General features: G+C 36.9%; 1 protein-coding gene across 1 annotated transcript in view; it reads right to left on the bottom strand.

Annotated features, from left to right (window-relative positions):
- Nucleotides 1-1,600: 1,600 nt before the first annotated feature.
- Nucleotides 1,601-21,397, bottom strand: part of LOC123539813 (zinc finger protein 700-like) — a 31,446-nt gene continuing 11,649 nt past the window's right edge. The window contains exons 2-5 of the mRNA XM_053527266.1: nt 16,432-16,539; nt 13,432-13,594; nt 10,120-10,391; nt 1,601-3,989 (exon numbers count right to left, since the gene is read on the bottom strand). Coding sequence (XP_053383241.1) covers nt 1,891-3,989; nt 10,120-10,162 — 2,142 coding nt within the window. The 5' untranslated portion in view covers nt 10,163-10,391; nt 13,432-13,594; nt 16,432-16,539 and the 3' untranslated portion in view covers nt 1,601-1,890. The remainder of the gene's footprint in view (nt 3,990-10,119; nt 10,392-13,431; nt 13,595-16,431; nt 16,540-21,397) is intronic.

The raw sequence follows: 21,397 nt of genomic DNA on the forward strand, positions 1-21,397 counted from the left end.
TTCCAGCTTTGATGGTGGAGGAGGACCCCAGGTGCCCCTCCATGCATTATTTCATCATGAACGAGAACCTGGGTAGAACCACCAACCTTCGGTAAGCCAGCTGGATAGCTTCCTCACATGAACAATTCAATGCCCCGAGTAAGGCTCAAACCCACATCGATGAGAGGCAAGTGATTTTAAGTCAGTGACCTTAACCACTCGGCCACAGAGGCCCCCCACCTCTACAGTGTTAACAAGCACTTCCTTTGCTCTGAGAGGGTGACCTAGTTCTTGATCCCACATGACCAAGTTTTGAACTTGGCCTAGGAATCATCAAGATAAACATTCTGATCAAGTTTCATGAAGATAGGGTTATAAATGTGACCTCTAGGGTGTTAACAAGCTTTTCTTTTGATTTGACCTGGTGGCCTAGTTTCTGATCCCACATGATCCAGTTTCGATCTGGCCAAGAGATTATCAACATTCTGTGCAAATTTGTATCAAATCAAAGCATAAATAAAACTTCTAGATGGCTGAAGGGCAAGTAATTCTAGAACCCATAACGGAATTTGGCCGGCTTTCGAAAGGAACCAAGGTAATTGTGACTTAAATTATGTAAGTCTGGTTAAAATCAAATGTAAAATAATACTTCTATCGTGTTCACAAGGTAAAATTAACAAATTTTGGCTCTTTCCGGTGTCAATCAGTGGCCATAACTCCAAAACTTATGATTGGTTCTGCCAGATTCATCATGGAATTCAAGATCTATTGTTGTTAAAGATATTTTTAAAGTTTGTATCAAATCAAACCATAAATGAAGTCTATATGACTGCAAAAGCCAAAATAGCAAATGATGGGATCTGGCCAGTTTTTGAAAGGCACTGAGGTATTATGCCAATACGATGTGTGCAAGTTTTATTAAAATCAATTGCAAAATGTGGTTTCTTGCTTGTTCACAAGCCAAAAACAACAAATTTTGGCTTTTAAGGGGCCATAACTCTAAAACCGATGATGGGATGTGGCCAGTTTTTGCAAGGAACCGATATATTCTGCCAATGCAAGTTGTGTGCAAGTTTGATTATTTTTTTTTGTTGGATTTAGCATCGCACCGACACATGATAGGTCATATGGCGACTTTCCAGCTTTAATGGTGGAGGAAGACCCCAGGTGCCCCTCCGTGCATTATTTCACCTGGGTAGAACCACCGACCTTCCGTAAGCCAGCTGGATGGCTTCCTCACATGAAGAATTCAACGCCCCGAGTGAGGCTCGAACCCACATCGATGAGGGGCAAGTGATTTGAAGTCAGCGACCTTAACCACTCGGCCACCGAGGCCCCTAGAATAAAATCTGTTGCAAAATGTGGTCTCTACCCTGATCAGAAGAAACTGAAAACGGACGGATGACAGACTAAGGGCAATCACAAAAGCTCACCTTGTCACTATGTGACAGGTGAGCTAATAAAAACATTTATGCATGATAACAGTTTTATGCATTAGGGTTGAAAATAGTACACACTTCATACAAATATAGCTTAACACTGAAAAGCTGGAAGTTTTCTTAAGGTACCGCTGTTACTGCATAATGTGTAAGTGTGAACATTGCACTACACACATAATTAATATATATATACAATGTATTTAATTAAGTTAAAAACATTGACAAGAATTTGCTACATTTCAAATAAATATCAAAAGATAAAATATTTTCGTGAAATAGGCATTGGATATCTTCAAGCAATCAATGTCAAAGCTCGTCTTAATCCACAAAGACTTCAAAGTATTTTGCATTCGTCTGTCACTGGGTTAAAAAGTTGCAATTTCACACATCTTAAGAAACTATTTAATTATCCTCTGGCTTCAAAAACATTCAATTCAATCTGACTTCGTAGCTTACAGTTTCAATCTAAGACTTATTCAATTTCAGTTAAATCATCAGCAGTTGCCTTGAGTCCATGTTTCATTAACAAGTGAATTTCAAGAGCTTTTCTACGAGCTGTTGCATAATGGCATTGCTTACATCTGAATGGTTTACTGTGAACCCTCATGTGTTGTTTGTAGTGCGAATTGGTTAATGCTATACCACATATGTTACAAGTTAAGAAGGCCCTACGTTTCTTGGATTTTCCAGTAACCTCTTCAACACTGAAAGTTTCAGTATCATCACTGAGAGAATTAGACGTACTTGAATGTTTGAAAAGAGCGCCACCTCCTGTAGGGCTCTCAGATGCCACTCGGGACATTATTTCTAAACTGTCCGATGTTGCTGTATCCATTGTTTCAATGGTAGATTTTGTAGGATCTCCAGTATATGTCCTTTTTCTTTCTTTCTCTGGACGGCTGTATTTTGACAGGAAGTCCTGTATTTCTTTTCTCAAGCTGTGTCCTTTTGAATCTTCACTGTCAGAACAAACAGTGCCAGATGGATAATGATGCTGGACAGTCAAATGCATATTTCTTTCTCTTTTATCACGAAACCCAATGCCACATTCCTTGCACTTGAAAGGTTTAACATGTGTGAATATATGTTCAGCAAATCTTTTTCCATGAAATTCTTTACCACATAGTTTACATGAAGCATACTGGAAGCCATCTTTGTACTTTATTTTATAAAAAAAATTCTCTGGACCTTTACTATCTGGGTTATATGAACATTCATCGTTACTATAGCAAATATCTTCAGTGTCTGAATTATTATCTGTTTCTTCCAAAGATACAATGCTTTTTTCACATTCATGTTCATCTTCATTTGTAATCTTATTTTCAGCATTTGAATCTCTAACTTTCATTTCTATTTGTTCAGAATCATTACCAGACTGAAATGGTTGACTGTCAGCAGGCAAGTCTGAAAATATGCCTAGATCATTTTCTGACTTAAGTTTATTATTTCCAGCTTTTTTAAGATGTTTCTCAGATTTATGTTTTGGTAAACTTCTTCTTGAAATGACACTAAGGAAGATATCTCTTATTCTCTGTGCTTCATAGTCTTCTTTGTCATGATGACTGTCCTTGTCAATATTATGTTTCTTCCTTAAATGGTTTGTACGGTCAACCCTAGCTCTAAACCCTTGTCCGCATTTTACACATCTGTACGGTTTGGTATGTGTTAAAATATGCTCTGGGAACCTTTTACTCAACAAGTCTTTTCGACATATTTTACACTTAATGTACTGTTGTCCATCATCTTTAAATACAGTACTGTCAATATATTTTTCAACAATTTCCTTTTCCTCATCAATCAGCTTATCTAACTTGTCACCAAAATCCGAGGTCAGAAAACCTACATAATCACTTCCAGGCACAGTTTCCGTTGATGTTGGTAGAACTGAATCATTAGGAGATGTGTCTGGCGATTCCATCACAGAATCAGCAGACTTGTCACTGGTACAAATACTTTGCTTTTTGTCCAGATCGTCTATACATATATGCCTCTTCAAGTGGCAATGAAAATCAAATTTTCTCATACAAGATGTACATGAGTACAATCGATCTTTTCCACAACTATCACTTAGAACAGTTTGCTTTTCTGTTGGCAGATTCCTATAAATAATGTTACTACAATCTGGTACTGGAATATCTTGCAAATGTTCCCCATTGTGACTGTAATCCACTGTCTCAACTGAGTCCATATCATTCAAATTTTCATCAACAACTGTTTGGATGTTACTGTCACTATTTGTTAACTCAATGTCGAAATCAGCCATTTTATTATCAAAATCTGTAAACAGATTTCTATTCAAATTTACTGCTGTGTCTTCTTGCATTTTTACAGTTTCACTTTGTTCAAAACATGCAACAGTATCTGTATTTAGGTTTATTTGTTCTTTAACTTCCTCCTTGTCACTGTGAGTTTGAACTGAAAATGTCTCCTCTTCAGAGAGTATTTCACTAGCAATGCTTCCGGAATCACTTTCCAATGATGCTTCAGATTTATGTGGCACAAACTTAGAGCTATTTTCTTTAGAGTAAGCGCCTGATTCTGCACATTTCCTTCCTGTATCAGGCCTTTCATCTGTAAAATAATCTTAAGATAAATAACACTTGCCTTACCAGTTAAAAGCTCGAAACACAGAAGTATTGCTTTCTGTTTCATTGAATGAAAATTCAGTTTTTGAATAAAACGTTAATGATTTCATATAAAATAAATAAAAACAAGAGGGCCATAATGGCCCTATATCGCTCACCTGTTATCATTGCACTTAAGCCTTAAGGACAAGAAGGTCAAACAAGAGCTGTCAGTTGACAGCGTGCTTGACTATTCTCAGTGCTTGATAGTATAATATAAGCTATGAGTAAAACTTTAACATTACAATAGCATATTCTAAGTCGAAAAGGGGCCATAATTCAGTCAAAATGCTTGATAGAGTTGCCTCCTCCTTTTTACAGACTGGGGTAATGATGGTAAGCAAGTATGCAAAATATGAAAGCAATATCTCAATGGACTTTGAAAATATTTGGGGTGGTACGCAAACTTTAACATTTATTCTAAGTCGAAAAGGGGCCATAATTCAGTCAAAATGCTTGATAGAGTTGCCTCCTCCATTTTACAGACTGGGGTCATGATGGTAAACAAGTATGCAAAATATGAAAGCAATATCTCAATGGACTTTGAAAATATTTGGGGTGGTACGCAAACTTTAACATTTATTCTAAGTCGAAAAGGGGCCATAATTCAGTCAAAATGCTTGATAGAGTTGCCTCCTCCTTTTTACAGACTGGGGTCATGATGGTAAACAAGTATGCAAAATATGAAAGCAATATCTCAATCGACTTTGAAAATATTTGGGGTGGTACGCAAACTTTAACATTTGTGTGACGCTCACGCTAACGCTAACACTCACGCCGATGCCGGGGCGAGTAGGATAGCTCCCCTATTCTTCGAATAGTCGAGCTAAAAATCATAATCAAAATCAATCAAAAGAATTATGAGAAAATATAGCTGAAATTTTCTTAAAGTTACTTCAAATAGAATTATTTTCAAATCAGGCCAGTAGTTTCATGCCCGAAGGATTACATCAGAGGAGGATAGGAGCAAAATTTTGACTGATGAAGTCCAAAGGACATGAACAACAAAGGGAAGAAATTTAACCAAAAAGAAAAAATAATTCTTACAAGGTACAGATATGTCAAAATACACCTAAAAATTTGAGGTACCATCCATATTGTACCACAGAAAAGTGGTTTCGGTTTTCCTTACGGCCAATAATAAAAAAGTTACTAAATAAGCTATTCATAGCAACATAAAAGGGAAGTAATTAGTGAACAAAAGAAGGATCTGCCAAATAAAAACAAGAGCACTGCAATGCAGAGCAATATACACACAAAACAAAGTCATATGACCTTTGACCCCTGAGTGTGACCTTGAACTTGAAGTGAGCCATCCGAAACATGTGCTCTGAACGTCGTTTCGATGAGGTGAACATTTGTGTCATAGTTTCTTTGAAATCCTTCAAGAGGTTCAAGAGTTACATAGCAGAAGGGAAATTGCTAACCAACAGACAGACAGACTTCAGGGGCCATAACTCTAGAACCCATTATGGGATCTGGCCGGTTCAAAAAAGGAACCAAGATCTTATGATGACACAAGTTTTGTGCAAGTCTGATTAAATTCAAATCATAAATGAAGCTGCTATTGTGCAGACAAGGTCAAAAAAGCTAATTCTGGCCCTATCAGGGGCCATAACTCTAGAACCAATAAAGGAATCTGGCCAGTTCAAGAAAGGAACCAAGATCTTGTGGTGATAAAAGTTGTGTGCAAGTTTGGTTAAAATCAAATCATAAATGAAGCCGCTATTATGCAGACAAGGTCAAAATAGCTAATTCTGGCCCTTTAAGGGGCCATAACTCTGGAACCCATTAAGGAATCTGGCCTGTTCAAGAAAGGAATCAAGATCTTATGGTGATACAAGTTGTGTGCAAGTATGGTTAAAATAAAATCATAAATGAAGCTGCTATTGCGCAGACAAGGTCAAAATAGCTAATTTTGGCCCTTTCAGGGGCCATAACTCTGGAACCCATAACGGAATCTGGCCAGTTCAAGAACGGAACCAAGATCTTATGTTGATACAAGTTGTGTACAAGTTTGGTAAAAATCAAATCATAAATAAAGCTACTATTGTGCAGACAAGGTCAAAATAGCTAATTTTGGCCCTTTCAGGGGCCATAACTCTGGAACCCATAATGGGATCTGGCCAGATCAAAAAAGGAACCATGATCTTATGGTGATACATGTTGTGTGCAAGTTTGGTTAAAATAAAATCATTAATGAAACCACTATCGTGCAGACAAGAAATTGTTGACGCACAAAAATAGCAAATTCTGGCCCTTTAAGGGGCAATAACTCTAGAACCCATGTTGGGATCTGGCCAGTTTTCAAAAGGAATCGAGATATCACGCCAATACAAGTTTTGTACAAGTTTGATCAAAATTGCTTGCAAAATGTGGTCTCTATAGTGTTCACAAGAAATTGTGGACGGACAACGGACGAAGGGCGATCACAAAAGCTCACCCTGTCACTATGTGACAGGTGAGCTAACAAGAGGTGTCGGATGACAGCGTGCATGACTAGTCTAAGAATCGATGGAAGAATGGGGTCAAAATAATACCACAGATTTTCAGAAAAAGAAACAAGAGTGCCATAATGGCCCTATATTGCTCACCTGTCATCATTGCACTTAAGGACAAGAAGGTCAAAAAATCATAATCAAGATCAATCAAAAGAATCATGAGAAAATATAGCTGAAATTTTCTTAAAGGTACAGATATGTCAAAATACACCTATAAATTGGAGGTACCATCCATGTTGTACCACAGGAAAGTGGTCTTGGTTTTTCCCTACGGCCAATAATAAAAAAAGTTACTAAATAAGCTATTTATAGTAACATAAAAGGGGAGCAATTAAAAAAAAATTATTGTAAGTGAACAAAAGAAGGATCTGCCAAATAAAAACAAGAGCACTGCAACGCAATGCAAATGCAGAGCAATATACACACAAAACAAAGTCATATGACCTTTGACCCCTGTGACCTTGACCTTGAAGTGAGCCATCCGAAACATGCGCTCTGTACATCGTTTCGATGAGGTGAACATTTGTGTCAGGTTTCTTTGAAATCCTTCAAGGGGTTCAAGAGTTACAGAGCGGAAGGGAAATTGCTAACCAACAGACAGAAAGACAGAAGGACAACGAGGCGATAACATAATACATCTCTTAGGATGTATAAAAAGGAATCTTATGGTGATACAAGTTGTGTGCAAGTTTGGTTAAAATCTAATCATAAATGAGGCTGCTATTGTGCAGACAAAGTCAAAATAGCTGATTTTGGCCCTTTTAGGGGCCATAACTCTAGAATCCATTATGGGATCTGGCCAGTTCAAGAAAGGAACCGAGATCTTATGGTGACACAAGTTTCTGTGCAAGTTTGATTAAATTCAAATCATAAATGAAGCTGCTATTGTGCAGACAAGGTCAAAATAGCTAATTCTGGCCCTATCAGGGGCCATAACTCTGGAACCCATAATGGAATCTGGCCAGTTCAAGAAAGGAACCAAGATCTTGTGGTGATACAAGTTGTGTGCAAGTTTGGTTAAAATTAAATCATAAATGAAGCTGCTATTGCGCAGACAAGGTCAAAATAGCTAATTTTGTCCCTTTCAAGGGCCATAACTCTGAAACCCATTATGGGATCTGGCCGGTTCAAGAAAGGAACCAAGATCTTATGGTGACACAAGTTTTGTGCAAGTTTGATTAAATTCAAATCATAAATAAAGCTGCTATTGTGCAGACAAGGTCAAAATAGCTAATTTTGGCCCTTTCAGGGGCCATAACTCTGGAACCCATAATGGGATCTGGCCATTTAAAGAAATGAACCAAGATCTTATAGTGATACAAGTAGTGTGCAAGTTTGGTTAAAATAAAATCATAAATGTAACCACTTTGTGCAGACAAGAAATTGTGGACGGATGACGGACGAAGGGCGATCACAAAAGCTTACCCTGTAACTATGTGACAGGTGAGCTAAAAAGTAGATTAGACAAACAATGTGTTAATTTGGATAAGTCTTGCACTAAATGGCAATGTGTGATCATGAAGGTAATGAAGTGTTCAAAGTTTCAAAGTCATATATCAAACAGTTTAGACAAAATATAGAATGGCATGATAATCTTAACTTATTTCTATGTCAAAAAAGGGCTATACTGAGTTAAAGTCCTTGGCCTAGTTAAGAAGTCTTGCATACATAATGTAGACTGTGATGGTAAACATGTGGTCAAAGTTTCAAAGCCATATGACTAACAGGTTTGGTAAAATATGGACTGGTATGAAAAATTTAACTGATTTCCTAGTCCAAAAAGGGCCATAATTCAGCTAAAATAGTTGACAGAATTTTGTACTGTTGCCTACAGATGGAAATTATGTTGATAAACAAGTGTTAAAAGTTTCAAAGCCATATGTCAAATAGTTTTGACAAAACTCTGACTTGTATGAAAAACTGAACCAATTTCAAAGTCAAACAAGAGCACCGCCTTGCTGGTGCAGACGCTCATCTGATTTTTTTGCCTCTGTATAATAGAAATATTGTCCTACCCATGATTTTCTAAGTCCAAAAAGGGCCATAATTCTTACAAAAAGCAGGATGGAGTTATGTTTCTTGATATACAGGGTCAGCTTATGATGGTAAACAACTGATGCAAGTTTCAAAGCAATAGCTTTGATAGTTTAGAAGAAAAGTTTACCTAAACATAAAACTTAACCAAGAAATCTGATATTTTCTAAGTCCAAAAGGGGCCATAATTCTTACAAAAAGCAGGATGGAGTAAAGTTTCTTGCTGTTCATGGTCAGCTTGTGATGATGAACAAGTGTTGCAAGTTTCAAAGCAATAGCTTTGATAGTTTAGGAGAAAAGCTGACCTAAACACAAGTTTTAACCAAGAAATCTGATTTTCTAATTCCAAAAGGGGCCATAATTCTTGCAAAAAGCAGGATGGAGTTATGTTTCTTGCTGTACAGGGTCAGCTTATGATGGTGAACAAGTGTTGCAAGTTTCAAAGCAAAAGCTTTGATAGTTTAGGAGAAAAGCTGACCTAAACATAAAACTTAACCAAGAAATCTGATATTTTCTAAGTCCAAAAGGGGCCATAATTCTTGCAAAAAGCAGGATGGAGTTATGCTTCTTGCTGTACAGGGTCAGCTATTGATGGTTTCAATAGCAATAGCTTTGATAGTTTAGGAGAAAAGCTGAACTAAACATAAAACTTAACCAGGCAATGCCGACTCCGATCAAGTGATGACAATAACTCATCTTTTTTTTCCAAAATATCAGATGAGCTAAAAAAGGCCATAATTCAGCCAAAATAATTGTCAGAGTTAAGTACTCTTGCCTACAGATGGAAATCATGATGATAAGCAAGTGTTCAAAGTTTAAAACGTGGACTTTTACTAAAACAGAACCAATTTCTAAGTCAAAAGGGGCCATAATTCAGTCAAAATCCTTGATGGAGTTATGTACTCTTGCATATAACTGGACATGGTAAAGGTAAACAAGTGTAGAAAGTTTCAAAGCTTTATCTCGAAAGACTTTGTCAAAATGTGGAGTGATACGAAAAACTTAACCAAGGTGTGATGCCGACGCCGTGCTGAGTAGGATAGCTCTACTTATTCTTCGAATAGTCAAGCTAAAAATTGATTTTCAAATAGTAATTATAATTGTAAGATACAAACTGAAGAATTCTAGGTCAAGCACTGGTCGAAGTACATCATCATTCTGACATCTACTTTGCTCTGTCAGACGTGGATTACTTAGCCCCATTTAATTTGACCTTATTGCAGTCTTTTAATTTAGACTTTTTAAAATGGAATAAAATATTGTAAAGCTCACTACTATAAACTGCTTATCGTATCTTTAACCCTTACCATGCTGGACACTATTGGTTCTGCCTCTGCGACCGGTGTAGATCATGATCAGACTGCACATCTATGCAGTCTGATCATGATCTGCATTGTTCTCTATTCAGTCAGTATCTTTTTGGTAAGCACCCCTTTTAACAGTTAATGGTAATGTCCAAATTGGAAGATGGACAAGTTCATTAAAGAAATTTAGCATGGTAAGGGTTAAAATGGATCAAAATATCTAAAACAGCTTTAGTACCCCGATTCACTCTAATGTACTGTTCAATGAATGGGTCTGGCATGGTCTTTTAGATGGGTATGGTCTGATTCTGGTATTACAATGATCCCTTTTGTTGCTAGAGCATCCTAAAGTGGACGATAATACATCTCTCTGAACTGATGGAACAATGGTAGAATTTTCTAAACTGAATTCCTGTGATGAGCCAGAGAGTCTAGGAACTATCTTCTTTCCGGGTCTAAAGGAGTCCATTTGTTGACATGTTTTCTCAGGACTGGCCTTTACAAGGTGTGCTGAAATAATACATGTAATACCATAAACTTACATCCATTTTTTAACCTTTAGCCTTCTGCTGGCAGCATGTGATTCTGCCTTTGCTGACCATGGTCTGCACTGTTCGCTACTCAGTCAGTAAATTTGCAGTGAACACCCCTTCAAATAATAAATGGTATTCACTATTGCCAAACTGAATGATGAACCAGTCCATTTTAGACATTTAGTTGGCTAAATGTTAAACAGTGGTGTAAGAAATGTATCAAAGATTAGTAAATCAACAATGATAGTTTAACATATTCTAGAGGCTAAATGAGAGTTTCATTATCCATCACAGTGACTTAATTCAGATGACATTTTTCTTCAACTGAAAACCATTCACTCATATTTAAAATGTCTTATCACATTCAATTAAACATTGTTCTGTAAAAGTACTGTCAAATTCATACAATCAAAACTATTTTGACAGACCTCTATCTTATTTCTCAACAGATTTCATAGAAAACAACAAGTTTAAAGGAAATTAAAAGCCCTCAGGTATAAAGAAGATATGAATCAACATTGAAATCCAAAACTTAAACCTGAAAAATGCCACCATGGCCCACATGATTGCACTTGACTGAGTTGCAACCATGATTACAATGTAATGTTTGCAGCATGGGTTCTGCATATCTTGGTTAAGCAAACATCTGACTCAAGATTCATTAATATTCAACTAGAAATGTGTCCCATGTGTCCATGGGACACAGATGCCCCCACTACATGACATTAAAATGAATTTTTTCCCAGGTCAGGGGCCAGAACTCCTACAATACTGAATGAATCCGAATGCAAAACCCCAGGTGCACAACTGCACATGCTGACCAACATTCCTGTAAACTTTGGTGACTCTAGGTCAAATACTTTTGGAGATACGCACGACACAACATTAAAATGACCCATTTTTAACTAAGTCAGTGGCTATAACTCCTACATGACTGAATGAATCCGGACGCGAAACCCCAGGTGCACAACTGCATATGCTGACCAACATTCCTGTAAACTTTGGTGATTCTAGGTCAAATACTTTTGGAGCTATGCGCGACACAACATTAAAATGACCAATTTTTTACTAAGTCAGGGGCCATAACTCCTACATGACTGGATGAATCCGGACGCGAAACCCCAGGTGCACAACTGCACATGCTGACCAACATTCCTGTAAACTTTGGTGACTCTAGGTCAAATACTTTTGGAGCTATGCGCGACACAACATTAAAATGACCAATTTTTTACTAAGTCAGGGGCCATAACTCCTACATGACTGGATGAATCCGGACGCGAAACCCCAGGTGCACAACTGCACATGCTGACCAACATTCCTGTAAACTTTGGTGACTCTAGGTCAAATACTTTTGGAGCTATGCGCGACACAACATTAAAATGACCAATTTTTTACTAACTCAGGGGCCATAACTCCTACAAGACTGGATGAATCCGGAAGCAAAACCCCAGGTGCCACTACACATGCTGACCAACATGCCTGTAAAGTTTTGTGACTCTAGGTCATATACTTTTGGAGCTAGGCGCGACACAACACTAAAATGACCAATTTTTACAAAGTCAGGGGCCATAAGTTCTACATGACTGAATGAATCCGGACGCGAAACCCCAGGTGCACAACTACACATGCTGACCAACATTCCTGTAAAGTTTTGTGACTCTACGTCAAATACTTTCAGAGCTACGCGCGACACAACATTTTCGGAAGGACGGACGGACAGACAGACGGACGGACGGACGGACAAGAGCAAATCTATATGCCCCCCCACCCCACAAAGTGGGGGCATAAAAAGGGTGTTGGGCATATGGACTGGCAACCGTGACCTTTAGCGATGTGGCTGCAATGTCGGTACTGCACATGACCTTGATGAGGTGATCAAAAGACTTCACTAAGTTCCATGAAAATCCTTCATGGAATTAAATAAATACAGACCTCTCACGGAACACCATGTTCATCAAATATTTTTTGTTAGTTCTAATTATGAGTTTGGCACCATTTGTCAAAACTATTTCAGTTATGTAGTTACACTAGCTTTCCTGAATTAACTGACAATACTCACTTCTTCACTGCCAAAAATATTAAAATCTTCTCCATAGCAATAACAGGTGAAAGACCCATGACTTCATTTGTATACTGTAAAATCTGCTGACAAGCTCTGCCTTGTCTATGGTCTGAATTTGTGACCTCTATCTCTATGGTGATAGTCTTCTGCTCATCTAGACAGGCTCAAATTGTTAAACTTACCTTTTAAACAACAGTCTGCAAATGTGATCTGATATGATCATGGTCTTCTAGGAAACTTTTCACCGAGGAAACTTTTCCCCAGAAAAGATTTCAAAAACTGAATCAAGACTAGCAGGTATACAATTACCATGTGTTGCGCTGGTGGTTAAAAGTACTTTTAATTCTAACACGATCCGATTCATTTTCCGATTAAACAAAGAAGGCTGGAAACAGTGAATTATTAAACAACAATTCACTGTTCTGACGTCACAATTATTATGTCATAGCGTGAAAAGGCGTAGCGGCGCACTGGAAAAGAAACCGATTGAAAATGGGCAAGTATTTAATGAATGCCAACAAGGATGTACTTTAAAGTCCTTGGTAACGTGTTAGAATCAAAATAATATATCTTATTTAGTGATTTGCTCTTGAAAAAATCATTGTTTGTTGTTCAGATGCGTAGTATTATATCACTCGGGCTGTGCCCTCGTGATATAATTCCTTCACATCTAAACTCCAAACAGTGATTTATTCAGAGACAAATCACCGATGAGATATATTATTTCTTAATTCTAACACTGTGCAGTCTCAAACTATTAAAGAGCTCACTCACCTTTTAAACAACAGCCCTCTTACTGCGATCTGATATGTTTGTGGTCTTCTGGGAAACTTTCTCCCAGAAAAGATTTCCCATTCTCTCAATCAAGATTAGCAGGTATACAATTGCCATGAGTTACGCTGGCTGTTAGAATCAGAGACTTTTCTGTGCAGACTCAAATGACTGAAGAAATTACCTTTTAAACAAAAGTCCTCTAATTGTAATCTGATTTGTTCATGTTCTTCCAGGAAAGTTTTACCCAGCTTGGAACTAAGATTAACAAGTGTACAAACACCATCAGTTATGCTGGCTGTAAGAACTACTGATGCCTCATCAGTGCTACTTGCTAACTGTTCAACCTAAAACAAAACAGAAAAATAATTATAGAAAACCAAAACCAGCACATACCACAAATGAAGAAATCTACCATGTGTTTTTTTCCTATCTTTTTATCCTTTGTTCATGTCTCAGCAATGTACATTTTCAAGTTCATCATACAGAATTACAAAATATGAAAAAGTACATTGCCATTTTGTATAACATTACCTTTTGTATATTTATAATTAAACCATACAATAACATGAGGGCCATCATGACCCTAGAGCATTCCCCCAAGTTTCACAGCTGGCTTAAACAATTTTGGTAGAGGGTCACGCAAGGAAAATACCAGCGAAATCAGGTATGAAATTGGGCCAGGAGTTCTAACAGCAAGAATTTTAAAGTTTCCACAATATATATATTGGAATCACAATATAGATAAAGTAAACTTGAATGCATCGTATTTTTGCTATGCTTTTAAGGACGTCTTCTTTGACCTCTAAGTTTGACCATGACCTTACATTTAGGGGCACAGGCCTGCTGACATTCTAATTCTGGTGAAAATTTGTGCCAAGTAAATAGAATATTCATCTCTGGACAAAAGTACATAAGAAAAATGACCTAATGTCTATGACCTTTGAGCAGACAAATAAAATGACCTAATGTCTATGACCTTTGAACATAATAATTATGTGCCGAGTTAAATCCAAATCCCTTCATCTATTGTAGAGTTATTTACCTGATATGAAATAGGGCCTGTAAACATTTGACCTTTAACTTCGAGCTACAGGATAAAGTGCTGTGTGCATTATATCATCTCATCACTAGACTGTGACATATAATTTAAAAAAAATCTTGAAAAATGGCAGAGTTATAAAGTGGAAAAGAAGGAATCACTGACAGACAGACAACAAGTGCTAACCTATGGTCCCCAAAACTGATTTTCAACAAGCAAATGGTATCCCCTGCTGGTTTCATCCACGAATGAAATTCTTTTATTTGGCTACTAGGCTACTTTGTTTAAATTGGAATTTAAAGATTTTTAAACAAGTCAAATGCAATAACTCTAAAGGTAGTTGAGATCTCCTGACAAATGTTGCAGTGCACAACTGCTGTACAGTAATCTGTATTTGTACTAAATTTCATCAAGATCCATCGATGGGTTACTTTGGTATGTGGGAATTTATGAATTTTAAAACAATTAGAGAGCAATAACAAGAGATCCTGATGAAATTTGCATGACCAGCACTGCCCTATAGTGATCTAAATTTTTTTTTTTTTTAAAGTTTCATTAAGAGTCATCAACAAGTTACTAAGGTACAGTCAAATATCCCTTAATAAAATCAAGGGGAAAAACTCTGCTTTTACTGAGTCAAGGGGGATGATATCAATTATATGTGAGCAAAGGTCATGTGCTAATTAATAATTATGTGAGGTTTGGTGATTCTAGCTACAAGTATGTTTTGAATTATAAACATGTTCAATTCTGGACGGGCGGATGGATGGACAGACAGAAGCACGCACAGATGGACCAATAATATCAAATCTATATCTTTTTACCTTCAGCGGGGGATAAAATGTATTATTGGAGATTAATTCACCAAGTAGGAGAAATGTCTCCAAAATATCTTTTGTGGGGTGGGGGAGGCTAAAAGGGTGTAGGTAAAAGTTGGGTTGGGGTTAAGAGGGACACTAAGAAAGAATATTACAAGATGCAAGATACATGCAGGTGTAAGAAAGTGTGAGAAATGTAAAAAATCTGTTGTTGTTTTTTTGAGGATGGGAGGGGGTGTATTGGATGTGAATGTGTGTGTGTAATGTTGTGTGTGAATGGTGTAGAAGTTGGGGGTATGATCAGTATACAATTCAAGTTTGTTTAAGACCCACATGACCTTGACATTAAGCCTAAAAAGAATATATTACCCTTAACCAAATGATGTATGCCCCTTGCCAAGAGTAACCATTATGTGAGGTCTGATGACTAAAAATAAAGATACAGTGACATTGTTAAGCTTACAATGAAACTTTAAACAGCATTATTACAATATGGGATCTCAGTGACCATGAACTTTGAGCACCTGATCCTTGGCCATAAAATTACTACCCCTCATCACAACCAACCCTTATGTTAAGTCCAATGATAACAGGAGCAGTTATTTAGAAGATATAGTGAAACTGGGAAGCTTCCCACAAAACCTTAACCTAAAATCAACGGATGACAACACCGAGGAGAGTACAATAGCTTTCCTTATTCTTCAAATAATTGAACTTAAATGAGTACTGACATACAATTTGCAAGACAAAACTACAAATGTAGGAAAAAGGCAAATCTATATACACCCTCTCCCACTCAGTTTGATGGAGAGCATAGTCACACAAGACAGAAAAAAGTCTTAAAACAAAATCTTGGCTGTCCCTATGCACATGGTAAGACTGCTATGGTATAAAGTCCAAATATTAAGATGTCAAAGAAGTATAGTAACTTTTTTAATAGTCACTGTCTTCAAATTGGTAGACACTACCTATAAAATATCAGATCATAAAATGAGCCACGCCATGAGAAAACCAACATAGTGCATTTGCGATCAGACCAGCCTGCACATCCGCGCAGTCTGGTCTGGATCCATGCTGTTCGCTAATGGTTTCTCTAATTGCAATAGGCTTTGAAAGCGAACAGCATGGATCCTGACCAGACAGCATGGATGCGCAGGCTGGTCTGAATCCATTCTGGTCGCAAACCCACTATGTTGGTTTTCTCATGGCGGGGCTCAAATGGTATTTAAAAATCATCCATGTAAGTCCATTAATTAAGGCTAATGGCATGGAAAAGTTACCATTTTTTTCTAAGGTGGGCAACACTATTAAATGAACAGCTTACCAAATGCTGAATCTGGTTTCTAAGAACAGCTTTCAGAATAACACTGTACCCTGGTATTTCCCTGAGCATTTCATAATCTCTGTCTGCTTCTTCCATTCCAACTCAAGTCTAAATAAATATAAAAATGCATGCACTTCAGTTTAGTGGTTTGTTTAGCTAAATATACAATAAATGGACAAAGATGCAAGCATCTGCTTCTAGTTATTAAATGGTATACAGGATTATGTCTTGTACAATTTTGTTAATTTTTAAAATATGGTATATTATAAGGCCAAGGAAATATATACCTGTGTAAATGGTTACTTGACCCTAAAACTATGGTAGGTAGGGAGGCTATTTTTCTTTCCTGATACTTTTTTTTCTTTTCTAGTATTTTTTTCCAGTTTTTATTTCATGTCAACAAAATATTCTTTAAGGTATACTTTTGGCAAACAAAGGTAAAGGTTGGTCGGAAACCTTAAACACAGGTTTTTTCCAGGCCTAAGTTAGAGTAGGATGAACTGAATAGGATGTAATATTGTTTGCTCAATCATGCAATATTATGAACATTTTGGGCTTGAACTTTATTCCAGACAAAATCATTGATGGAGTTATGTACTCATGCCTAAAACTGAACATGGTGATGGTACACAAGTGTGAAGTTTCAAAGCTTTATCTCAAAAGGTTTTGTCAAAATGTGGACTGGTACGATAAACGATAAACTTAATCAAGGTGTGACACCGACACCGTAGTGAGTAGGATAGCTCTAAAAATTTTTTACTGAAATTAACAATTTTGGCTCTTTCAGGGGTCAAGCAGGGGTCGTAACTCCAGAACCTATGATTGGATCTGACGGATTAATAATTGAATCCAAGATCTAGTGTTGTTAAAGATATTTTGCAAGTTTGTATCAAATCAAACCATAAATGAAGTCTCTATATAGCTGCAAAAGCCAAAATAGCAAATTTTGGCCTTTAAAGTGGCCAGAACTCTGGAACCCATAATGGGATCTGGCTAGTTTTCGAAATGAACCAAGATATTATGCCAGTACAAGTTGTGTGCAAGTTTGATTAAAATTGATTGCAAAATGTGGTCTCTATCGTGTTCACAAGAAATTGTGGCCGGACGCGGATGACCACGAAAGCTCACCTTGTCACTAATAAAATCAGTGCAAAAATCGACAGCCCTGTATTCCATGTAACTATTACCAATAAAATAAAAGTAACAAGGTAGGTGTCATCATAAAGCCTAATATTATACAGCATTGCAAAACAGTGGATTGATGTTGACATGAAAAACAAACATTCAAATGATCCAGATAAAATAATTTGTTTGTTTGTATATAAGCTTATTTACAGCCGTCACCGGTAGCCCATATGGCTACTCCTCCAAATGACTGTTAGTAATGTTAGTAGTAGGAATGTGCAAGATATAGATGAAGCTTCCCTGGTTCTTTAGCGTTCCTGGTGTAAAGCACCTATACACAGGACTCTTATCCCAATGTTTATGTAGTAATTTTTAGTCGGAGGAGCCGGGGCTCAAACACCAGGGTTGGCCTGAATTTCCTAGGGGCGGGAATTCCCGCCGGTATTTACCGGGAGTACCCGTACTGGAAAATACTCCTAGAATTGCAAAAAGTAGGAAATTCTGTCCATCAGTTATCACCCGGAAACCACTTAATTGTTCCGGGTCACTGTGACCTTGACCTCTGATCTACTAACCTCAAAATCACTAGGGGTCGTCTGCTGGTCATGACCAACCTCCCTCTCAATGTTCATGATCCTAGGCCAAAGCGTTCTTGATTTATCATCCAGAAACCGTTTAACTGTTCCAGGTCATTGCGACCTTGATCTTTGACCTACTGACCTCAAAATCTATTGGAGTAATCCGCTGGTCATGATCAACATCCCTATCAAGTTTCGTGACCCTAGTCCCAAGCATTCTCAAGTCATAGCTGGAAACAGTTTAATTGTTCCGGGTCACTGTGACATTTACCTTTGACCAAATGATCTCAAAATCAATAGGGGTAATCTGCTGGTCATGACCATTAGTGCTGCAAATCTACAGAGGTTTAGAGCATCGAACTGGTCTACGTGTTGCAACAGAAAGTTTTATATATCAAAATGTTTGTCAGGGTCTCTAGTTTCAGGAACTGCTATTCATTTGGTTTGACCTGGACGCAAAAGTTGAGAAATCCAAGATGGCCACCAAGATGGCCGCCAAACACAAATATTTATTGAATATTCATATTTTCCCTTCCCACTATTGAGTTTCAAATTATTTACATCATCTTAAAAGTTAGAAATAATGTTACTCATGGGATATAAGTGTACGTTGTTACTATTTTGTCGTTTTTTATTACTTTTGTCACCTAAGATATGCTAAATTAAGCTTAAAAATAAGGGTTGGGGTAAACAATTTCATTTTTGTTTTAAAACAGAACACACAAACAGATGTTATTTTCATTTGAAATTAATGAACAGTGTATAGACACTTATGTAAAGGCCATACTTTTGACAATTAGTGGGTTTTATGATGCAATAGTGTATATAAATAGTAAGTGGGGAAATTTAAACTCCTTTCAACTGATTCTCATGTTGCTATTTTACCTATACAGTTTGGTGACTCTTACAATATTACACATGGATTTACAACTTTAATAACAGTAAGGTATATGTTGCGATAAATCACATAATTTGTAGGCCATGGCTAAACAAGGATTATCCCATATTGTGACTAACAATAGACGAATACTTAATGTAAGTTTGATAAACACCGAATGTCACTAATACGGCAATATAGGTGTTTCATAGCATAGCCTCGTTGAATATCATCGAAATATCCATTCCATTTAACAAGAATATAGACATTCAATTCTTGCAACTTGTACACTACTGTAAAATATTATCAAGTCATCTACATTGTGCAAATCAATACATACGTTACTGGCACCACTTGATAGATTGTGTGTTTAAAGGTCTCTGGTTTTCTAATTGTCCAGTGTATATTGTAATAATGTAGCATATGTTTAAGCAGTTGTCAACAGGAGTTAGTAGACATTTAATGATTAGCACTTTAATGCACTTTTTACATATCTAAGCATATGTTAAATGCTTGACCCCAGTTTATTGATACATTCGTAACTATCAATAATTATAGGACATAGCGATGAAAAAATTTTTCGATATATTTTTTGACTATCTGTGTTACTGCGAAAGAAAAAAGTAACATTACAGAGTTACGTGTTATATATACTGAACTGCTTTTGATCTTTACTCTAGGGTTAGAAATGGGTTGATACATATGTTTCAAATTAAATCTAAAAGTAACAAAAAAGCAATAATTGTCTAGGAAACTGCTTGTTCTGGAAGGAAATGTAAAACACTTTCATAAACAGGATATTTATTTTACAAACAAGAGGCAATCTGTTTGTAGTTCAAATTATCAGAGAGATGCTTACGTGACTGATATAAACGATGCCATAAACATTAGAACTAGTTTAATATCCTCCTCCTTGTTTAGATTTTCATTGTCTTGAGTTGTTTTTGGAGGTCATTATATTAAACAAGAGGGCCAAGATGGCCCTAGGTCGCTCACCTAAGAAACACACCATAACAGTGTAAAACATGTCTGACCTAGTGATTTCATGGAAACAAATATTCTGACCAATTTTCATTAAGATTGGACCAAAAAATTGGTCTCTTGCGATAAAACAAGCATTTTCTTAGATATGACCTAGTTTTTGACCCTAGACGACCCATGTTCAAATTCGACCTAGATTTTATCAAGGCAATCATTCTGACCAAAATTCATGAAGATCAATTGAAAAATACAGCCTCTATCACATACACAAGTTTTTTCTTTGATTTGACCAAATGACCTAGTTTTTGACCTCAGATGACCCATATTAAAATTCTACCTAGATTTCATTAAGGCAATCATCCTGACCAAATTTCATAAAAATCAATTGAAAAAAACAGTCTCTATCGCATACACAAGATTTTTCTTTAATTTGACCTAGTGACCTAGTTTTTGACCTCAGATAACCCATATTCAAACTCGACCTAGATTTCATCAAGGCAATCACTCTGACCAAATTTCATGAAGATCAATTGAAAACTACATCCTCTATTGCATACACAATGTTTTTCTTCGATTTGACCTAGTGACCTAGTTTTTGACCCCAGATGACCCATTTTCGAATTCGAACTAGATTTTATCAAGGTAATCATTCTGGCTAAATTTCATGAAGATCAGTTGAAAAATACAGCCTCTATCGCATACACAAGGTTTTTCCTTGATTTGACCTAGTGACCTAGTTTTTGACCCGAGATGACCCATTTTCGAACTCGGCCTAGATTTCATCAAGGTCATCATTCTGACCAAAATTCATGAAGATCAATTGAAAAATACCGCCTCTATCGCATACACAAGGTTTTTCTTTGATTTGACCTAGTGACCTAGTTTTTGACCCAAGATGACCCATTTTCGAACTCGGCCTAGATTTCATCAAGGCAATCATTCTGACCAACATTCATGAAGATCAAATGAAAAATACAGCCTCTATCGCATACACAAGGTTTTTCTTTGATTTGACCTAGTGACCTAGTTTTTGACTGCAGATGACCCATTTTCGAACCCGGCCTAGATTTCATCAAGGCAATCATTCTGACCAATATTCATGAAGATCAATTAAAAAATACAGCCTCTATCGCATACACAAGGTTTTTCTTTGATTTGACCTAGTGACCTAGTTTCTGACCCGAGATGACCCATTTTCGAACTCAGCCTAGATTTCATCAAGGTTATCATTCTGACCAATATTCATGAAGATCAACTGAAAAATACAGCCCTTATCGCATACACAAGGTTTTTCTTTGATTTGACCTAGTGACCTAGTTTTTGACCCGAGATGACCCATTTTCGAACTCGGCCTAGATTTCATCAAGGTTATCATTCTGACCAATATTCATGAAGATCAATTGAA

Source organism: Mercenaria mercenaria, chromosome 16, assembly GCF_021730395.1.
Source record: "Mercenaria mercenaria strain notata chromosome 16, MADL_Memer_1, whole genome shotgun sequence".
Classification (NCBI taxonomy): Eukaryota; Metazoa; Mollusca; class Bivalvia; order Venerida; family Veneridae; genus Mercenaria; species Mercenaria mercenaria.